Raw genomic sequence first — 9,303 nt, 5'->3', positions numbered from 1 at the left:
TCTCTCTCTGCAGGTCTTTTGGGGTGGTGTTATGGGAGATAGTGTAGGGTCAGGGTGTATAACCTCTCTCTCTCTCTCTGCAGGTCTTTTGGGGTGGTGTTATGGGAGATAGTGTAGGGTCAGGGTCTATAACCCCTCTCTCTCTCTCTCTGCAGGTCTTTTGGGGTGGTGTTATGGGAGATAGTGTAGGGTCAGGGTCTATAACCCCTCTCTCTCTCTCTCTGCAGGTCTTTTGGGGTGGTGTTATGGGAGATAGCCACACTAGCAGAGCAGCCCTACCAAGGGATGTCCAATGAACAGGTGCTGCGTTTTGTAATGGACGGAGGACTGCTAGACAAACCAGACAACTGCCCTGACATGATGTGAGTTACACACACACACACACACACACACACACACACACACACACACGGAGGACTGCTAGACAAACCAGACAACTGCCCTGACATGATGTGAGTTACACACACACACACACACACACACACACACCTAGGTGTCCGTTAGCTCGGTATATCTGGATTTTTGCCCCCCGAAAATGGAAAAGCCGATCAATAGAATTGGTGCTGGCCAATTGTCCGGGGGAAGAAAAATCCTCTTGTGAAATAATGCTTTTTAGCCTGTTCATTGATGGAAATATATTATACCGGTCATGCTTATCGGTCTACAGGTTCAGTGATGGAAATATATTATACCGGTCATGCTTATCGGTCTACAGGTTCAGTGATGGAAATATATTATACCGGTCATGCTTATCGGTCTACAGGTTCAGTGATGGAAATATATTATACCGGTCATGCTTATCGGTCTACAGGTTCAGTGATGGAAATATATTATACCGGTCATGCTTATCGGTCTACAGGTTCAGTGATGGAAATATATTATACCGGTCATGCTTATCGGTCTACAGGTTCAGTGATGGAAATATATTATACCGGTCATGCTTATCGGTCTACAGGTTCAGTGATGGAAATATATTATACCGGTCATGCTTATCGGTCTACAGGTTCAGTGATGGAAATATATTATACCGGTCATGCTTATCGGTCTACAGGTTCAGTGATGGAAATATATTATACCGGTCATGCTTATCGGTCTACAGGTTCAGTGATGGAAATATATTATACCGGTCATGCTTATCGGTCTACAGGTTCAGTGATGGAAATATATTATACCGGTCATGCTTATCGGTCTACAGGTTCAGTGATGGAAATATATTATACCGGTCATGCTTATCGGTCTACAGGTTCAGTGATGGAAATATATTATACCGGTCATGCTTATCGGTCTACAGGTTCAGTGATGGAAATATATTATACCGGTCATGCTTATCGGTCTACAGGTTCAGTGATGGAAATATATTATACCGGTCATGCTTATCGGTCTACAGGTTCAGTGATGGAAATATATTATACCGGTCATGCTTATCGGTCTACAGGTTCAGTGATGGAAATATATTATACCGGTCATGCTTATCGGTCTACAGGTTCAGTGATGGAAATATATTATACCGGTCATGCTTATCGGTCTACAGGTTCAGTGATGGAAATATATTATACCGGTCATGCTTATCGGTCTACAGGTTCAGTGATGGAAATATATTATACCGGTCATGCTTATCGGTCTACAGGTTCAGTGATGGAAATATATTATACCGGTCATGCTTATCTTATCGGTCTACAGGTTCAGTGATGGAAATATATTATACCGGTCATGCTTATCGGTCTACAGGTTCAGTGATGGAAATATATTATACCGGTCATGCTTATCGGTCTACAGGTTCAGTGATGGAAATATATTATACCGGTCATGCTTATCGGTCTACAGGTTCAGTGATGGAAATATATTATACCGGTCATGCTTATCGGTCTACAGGTTCAGTGATGGAAATATATTATACCGGTCATGCTTATCGGTCTACAGGTTCAGTGATGGAAATATATTATACCGGTCATGCTTATCGGTCTACAGGTTCAGTGATGGAAATATATTATACCGGTCATGCTTATCGGTCTACAGGTTCAGTGATGGAAATATATTATACCGGTCATGCTTATCGGTCTACAGGTTCAGTGATGGAAATATATTATACCGGTCATGCTTATCGGTCTACAGGTTCAGTGATGGAAATATATTATACCGGTCATGCTTATCGGTCTACAGGTTCAGTGATGGAAATATATTATACCGGTCATGCTTATCGGTCTACAGGTTCAGTGATGGAAATATATTATACCGGTCATGCTTATCGGTCTACAGGTTCGTTTGCATAATTTAGTGGAATTAGATTGGTACGTGTGTACAGTATATTCCCTGTCCCTCCTACTCTCCCTGGACCTCCTCCTCTCCCTGTCCCCCCTCCTCTCCCTGGACCACCACCACCACCTCCTCTCCCTGGACCACCTCCTCCGCCTCCTCCTCTCCCTGGACCACCACCTCCTCCGCCTCCTCCTCTCCCTGGACCACCACCTCCTCCGCCTCCTCCTCTCCCTGGACCACCACCTCCTCCGCCTCCTCCTCTCCCTGGACCACCACCTCCTCCGCCTCCTCCTCTCCCTGGACCACCACCTCCTCCGCCTCCTCCTCTCCCTGGACCACCACCTCCTCCGCCTCCTCCTCTCCCTGGACCACCACCTCCTCCGCCTCCTCCTCTCCCTGGACCACCACCTCCTCTGCCTACTCTCCCTGGACCACCACCTCCTCCGCCTCCTCTCCCTGGACCACCACCTCCTCCGCCTCCTCCTCCCTGGACCACCACATCATCCGCCTCCTCCTCCCTGGACCACCACCTCCTCCGCCTCCTCCTCCCTGGACCACCACATCATCCGCCTCCTCCTCCCTGGACCACCACCTCCTCCGCCTCCTCCTCCCTGGACCACCACCTCCTCCGCCTCCTCTCCCTGGACCACCACCTCCTCCGCCTCCTCTCCCTGGACCACCACCTCCTCCGCCTCCTCTCCCTGGACCACCACCTCCTCCGCCTCCTCTCCCTGGACCACCACCTCCTCCTCCTCCCTGGACCACTACCTCCTCCCTGGACCACCACCACCTCCGCCTCCTCTCCCTGGACCACCACCACCTCCGCCTCCTCTCCCTGGACCACCACCTCCTCCTCCTCCCTGGACCACCACCTCCTCCCTGGACCACCACCTCCTCTGCCTCTTCTCTGGACCACCTCCTCCTCCTCCTCTCTGGACCACCAACTCCTCCGCCTCCTCTCCCTGGACCACCACCTCCTCCTCTCTGGACCACCACCTCCTCCTCTCTGGACCACCACCTCCTCCTCTCTGGACCACCACCTCCTCCTCTCTGGACCACCACCTCCTCCTCCCCGGACCACCTCCTCCTCTCTGGACCACCACCGTGGGGCTCTGCCAGTCCGGTAGCCTGTCAGGTTTCAGCAGCTTGGGGCTCTGCCAGTCCAGTAGACTGGAGGCTGTAATGTCTAGTGTACTGCCATCTATTGACTGGAGGCTGTAATGTCTAGTGTACTGCCATCTATTGACTGGAGGCTGTAATGTCTAGTGTACTGCCATCTATTGACTGGAGGCTGTAATGTCTAGTGTACTGCCATCTATTGACTGGAGGCTGTAATGTCTAGTGTACTGCCATCTATTGACTGGAGGCTGTAATGTCTAGTGTACTGCCATCTATTGACTGGAGGCTGTAATGTCTAGTGTACTGCCATCTATTGACCGGAGGCTGTAATGTCTAGTGTACTGCCATCTATTGACTGGAGGCTGTAATGTCTAGTGTACTGCCATCTATTGACTGGAGGCTGTAATGTCTAGTGTATTGCCATCTATTGACTGGAGGCTGTAATGTCTAGTGTAATGCCATCTATTGACTGGAGGCTGTAATGTCTAGTGTAATGCCATCTATTGACTGGAGGCTGTAATGTCTAGTGTACTGCCATCTATTGACTGGAGGCTGTAATGTCTAGTGTACTGCCATCTATTGACTGGAGGCTGTAATGTCTAGTGTACTGCCATCTATTGACTGGAGGCTGTAATGTCTAGTGTATTGCCATCTATTGACTGGAGGCTGTAATGTCTAGTGTACTGCCATCTATTGACTGGAGGCTGTAATGTCTAGTGTATTGCCATCTATTGACTGGAGGCTGTAATGTCTAGTGTATTGCCATCTATTGACTGGAGGCTGTAATGTCTAGTGTATTGCCATCTATTGACTGGAGGCTGTAATGTCTAGTGTACTGCCATCTATTGACTGGAGGCTGTAATGTCTAGTGTACTGCCATCTATTGACTGGAGGCTGTAATGTCTAGTGTACTGCCATCTATTGACTGGAGGCTGTAATGTCTAGTGTACTGCCATCTATTGACTGGAGGCTGTAATGTCTAGTGTACTGCCATCTATTGACTGGAGGCTGTAATGTCTAGTATACTGCCATCTATTGACTGGAGGCTGTAATGTCTAGTGTACTGCCATCTATTGACTGGAGGCTGTAATGTCTAGTATACTGCCATCTATTGACTGGAGGCTGTAATGTCTAGTGTATTGCCATCTATTGACTGGAGGGGGAAATATAACATCACTATAAATGCTTCACAAAGAACCCTATTTGGAAAACAAGTATTACTGTATACACACACACACACACACACACACACACACACACACACACACACACACACACACACACATCTGTGTGGACATGTATAGATATGGAACGTGAACTGTTTTGGTGCTTGAATTGAAAAGGACTCCTGCTACATCCCATTAGATAATATCTACCTTCTCTCTCTCTCTCCTACCAGGTTTGAGTTGATGTGTTGGCAGTACAACCCATTAGATAATATCTACCTTCTCTCTCTCTCTCCTACCAGGTTTGAGTTAATGTGTTGGCAGTATAACCCATTAGATAATATCTACCTTCTCTCTCTCCTACCAGGTTTGAGTTGATGTGTTGGCAGTACATCCCATTAGATAATATCTACCTTCTCTCTCTCTCTCCTACCAGGTTTGAGTTGATGTGTTGGCAGTATAACCCATTAGATAATATCTACCTTCTCTCTCTCTCTCCTACCAGGTTTGAGTTGATGTGTTGGCAGTATAACCCATTAGATAATATCTACCTTCTCTCTCTCCTACCAGGTTTGAGTTGATGTGTTGGCAGTACAACCCATTAGATAATATCTACCTTCTCTCTCTCTCTCCTACCAGGTTTGAGTTGATGTGTTGGCAGTATAACCCATTAGATAATATCTACCTTCTCTCTCTCTCTCCTACCAGGTTTGAGTTGATGTGTTGGCAGTATAACTCATTAGATAATATCTACCTTCTCTCTCTCCTACCAGGTTTGAGTTGATGTGTTGGCAGTACAACCCATTAGATAATATCTACCTTCTCTCTCTCCTACCAGGTTTGAGTTGATGTGTTGGCAGTATAACCCATTAGATAATATCTACCTTCTCTCTCTCTCTCCTACCAGGTTTGAGTTGATGTGTTGGCAGTATAACCCATTAGATAATATCTACCTTCTCTCTCTCTCTCCTACCAGGTTTGAGTTGATGTGTTGGCAGTACAACCCATTAGATAATATCTACCTTCTCTCTCTCTCTCCTACCAGGTTTGAGTTGATGTGTTGGCAGTATAACCCATTAGATAATATCTACCTTCTCTCTCTCCTACCAGGTTTGAGTTGATGTGTTGGCAGTATAACCCATTAGATAATATCTACCTTCTCTCTCTCTCTCTCCTACCAGGTTTGAGTTAATGTGTTGGCAGTACAACCCATTAGATAATATCTACCTTCTCTCTCTCCTACCAGGTTTGAGTTGATGTGTTGGCAGTATAACCCATTAGATAATATCTACCTTCTCTCTCTCTCTCTCCTACCAGGTTTGAGTTAATGTGTTGGCAGTACAACCCATTAGATAATATCTACCTTCTCTCTCTCCTACCAGGTTTGAGTTGATGCGTATGTGTTGGCAGTACAACCCATTAGATAATATCTACCTTCTCTCTCTCCTACCAGGTTTGAGTTGATGCGTATGTGTTGGCAGTACAACCCGAAGATGCGTCCGTCGTTTCTGGAGATCATCAACAGCATCAAGGAGGAGCTGGAGCCGCCGTTCAGAGAGATGAGTTTCTTTTACAGCCAAGAGAACAAGCTTCCAGACACAGAGGAGTTAGACATGGAGGTAGAGAACAAGAAGAATGTTCCTCTAGGCCCAGCTGCCTCTTCACGCCCCCCCATCCCCTCCGGGTCCGCCCAGCCCAACCAGCCCCCTCCTCCCCCCTCCCAACAGACACCAGCCTCCACGGCCCCCGACGGTCAATTAACGCTGGGCTCCACCCCCCCTTCAGCCCCGTCCTCTGGGCAGGTTCAGCCCCAAGCTCCCTCGTCCCCCTGCTCCCCAGCCCTCGGGGCCACCAGCCAGGCCTGCTGCTCCCCAGTGGCCCCTGGCCCCTCCTCGGACCAGAACTCAGGTGCCTCAGGACAGGTGGCGTCCAACGGCCCCGAGGCGGTCGCCCAGGTCCTGCTGCGACCAGCCTTCAATGACTCACCGCCCTACACACACATGAACGGAGTGAGGAAGAAGGAACGTGCCATGCCCCTCCCACAGTCCTCGGCCTGCTGATCCTAGTCGACCCCTCTCCATCCCTCATCCCTCTTTTCTAAAGAGCTTGTTGGACCCCTCTACTTTTTCATTGTGTTATTGTATTGACATTTCTCTCAACTGTTGACATCTCTCTCAACTGCCTGATATAAACGCCCTCCTGCTGAGGCATGCTGGGAGACCCTGGACCACAACCTGGACAACGCCCTCCTGCTGAGGCATGCTGGGAGACCCTGGACCACGGTGGTTTTATATCCCTTTAGGCCCAACTACCTTTATATAGAAAACGCAAGTCCGTTGTTCAGGAAGGTTTCTGGTTACCGGTACCAGTCAGAAGGTTGGACACACCTACTCATTCCAGGGTTTTTCTTTATTTTTACTATTTTCTACATTGTAGAATAATATTGAAGACATCAAAACTAGGAAATAACACATATGGAATCATGTAGTAACCAAAAAAGGGTTAAATAAATCTAAATATATTTGAGATTCTTCAAAGTAACCACCCTTTGCCTTGATGACAGCTTTGCACACTCTCTGCACACTCTCGGCATTCTCTCAACCAGCTTCATGAGGAATGCTTTTCCAACAGTCTTGAAGGCGTTCCCACATATGCTGAGCACTTGTTGGCTGCTTTTCGTTCACTCGGTGGTCCAACTCATCCCAAACCATCTCAATATGGTTGAGGTCGGGTGATTGTGGGGGCCAGGTCATCTGATGCAGCACTCCATCACTCTCCTTCTTGGTCAAATAGCCCTTACGCAGCCTGGAGGTGTGTTGGGTCATTGTCCTGTTGAAAAACAAATGATGGTCCCACTAAGCCCAAACCAGATGGGATGGCGTATCGCTGCAGAATGCTGTGGTAGCCATGCTGGTTAAGTGTCCCTTGAATTCTAAATAAATCAGTGTCACCAACAAAGCACCCCCTCACCATCACACCTCCTCCTCCATGCTTCACGGTGGGAACCACACATGCAGAGATCATCAGTTCACCTACTCTGCGTTCCACTGGTCTAATGTCCACTGGTCGTGTTTCTTGGCCCAAGCAAGTGTCTTTTTATTATTGCTGTCCTTTAGTAGTGGTTTCTTTGCAGTAATTCTACCATGAAGGCCTGATTTCACACAATCTCCTCTAAACAGTTGATGTTGAGATGTGTCTGTTACTTGAACTCTGAAGCATTTATTTGGGCTGTAATCTGAGGTGCAGTTAACTCTAATGAACTTGTCCTCTGCAGCAGAGGTAACTCTGGGTCTTTCTTTCCTGTGGCGGTCCTCATGAGAGCCAGTTTCATCATAGCGCTTGAGGGTTTTTGCGACTGCACTTGAAGAAATGTTCAACATTCTTGAAATGTTCCCGGATTGACTGACCTTCATGTCTTAAAGTAATGATGGACTGTCGTTTCCCTTTGCTTATTTGAGCTGTTCTTGCCATAATATGGACTTGGTCTTTTACCAAATAGGGCTATCTTCTGTATACCACCCCTACCTTGTCACAACACAACTGATTGGCTCAAACGCATTAAGAAGGAAAGAAATTCCATAAAATAACTTTTAACAAGGCACACCTGTTAATTGAAATGCATTCCAGGTGACTACCTCATGAAGCTGGTTGAGAGAATGCAAAGCTGTCATCAAGGCAAAGGGTGGCTATTTGAAGAATCTCAAATCTAAAATATATTTTGAACTGTTTCTGTTTTTTTGGTTACTACATGATTCCATAAGTGTTATTTCAACAATTTAGATTTCTTCACTATTATTCTACAATGTAGAAAATAGTAAAAATAAAGAAAAACCCTTGAATGAGTAGATGTGTCCAAACTTGTGACTGGTACTGAGATGGTACACTATATATATAGTGTGTATATATATATAGTGTGTTTTTATTAGTTTTTCTAAATATTCCCAAATGGAGACAGCCTTTCAGAGTGATGGTTGGTTCACTGTGTAATAGTGGGGCATTATTATTATTGTGAGGTTTTATCTTCTGTCTGGATGCAACGGTCAAGCGCTGTCTGTGTCTGTGTTGTATATCAGTGGATGGACAGACTCCTCTCTGTTGCACTGGGACAAGATGGTCACCACTGATGATGTTTAGTTGTCTGGCGTAAACTACTTGTCTTCTCCGTTTGTCTTGTCTGTGATTGACAGGAAGCATTCTGACACTAGCGTAAACTACTTGTCTTCTCCCTTTGTCTTGTCTGTGATTGACAGGAACCATTCTGACACTAGCGTAAACTACTTGTCTTCTCCGTTTGTCTTGTCTGTGATTGACAGGAAGCATTCTGACACTAGCGTAAACTACTTGTCTTCTCCCTTTGTCTTGTCTGTGATTGACAGGAAGCATTCTGACACTAGCGTAAACTACTTGTCTTCTCCCTTTGTCTTGTCTGTGATTGACAGGAACCATTCTGACACTAGCGTAAACTACTTGTCTTCTCCGTTTGTCTTGTCTGTGATTGACAGGAACCATTCTGACACTAGCGTAAACTACTTGTCTTCTCCGTTTGTCTTGTCTGTGATTGACAGGAACCATTCTGACACTAGCGTAAACTACTTGTCTTCTCCGTTTGTCTTGTCTGTGATTGACAGGAAGCATTCTGACATTTGCGTAAACTACATGCCGTCTCCTAGGCCTACAAAACATGAATATATTATTTAGTATCTTAAAGGATGTATGGCTCCATATCCTTAGTTCCTCTGACCGGATGTATGGCTCCATATGC

At 46.5% G+C, this 9,303-nt stretch overlaps 1 protein-coding gene across 1 annotated transcript; it reads left to right on the top strand.

The window, feature by feature from the left end:
• The first annotated feature begins 369 nt into the window (after positions 1–369).
• On the top strand, positions 370–9,295 carry LOC129850960 (insulin-like growth factor 1 receptor). Its single transcript, XM_055917104.1, has 2 exons — positions 370–452; positions 5,995–9,295. Exons 1-2 carry the CDS (start codon positions 448–450, stop codon positions 6,599–6,601), a joined length of 612 nt encoding a protein of 203 aa, XP_055773079.1. The 5' UTR covers positions 370–447; the 3' UTR covers positions 6,602–9,295.
• Positions 9,296–9,303: the final 8 nt, after the last annotated feature.

Source organism: Salvelinus fontinalis, unplaced genomic scaffold (assembly GCF_029448725.1).
Source record: "Salvelinus fontinalis isolate EN_2023a unplaced genomic scaffold, ASM2944872v1 scaffold_2536, whole genome shotgun sequence".
In the NCBI taxonomy this organism is placed as follows: Eukaryota; Metazoa; Chordata; class Actinopteri; order Salmoniformes; family Salmonidae; genus Salvelinus; species Salvelinus fontinalis.
The sequence above is the reverse complement of the archived record's forward strand: the minus strand, read 5'-3'. Positions and strand labels throughout refer to the sequence as shown.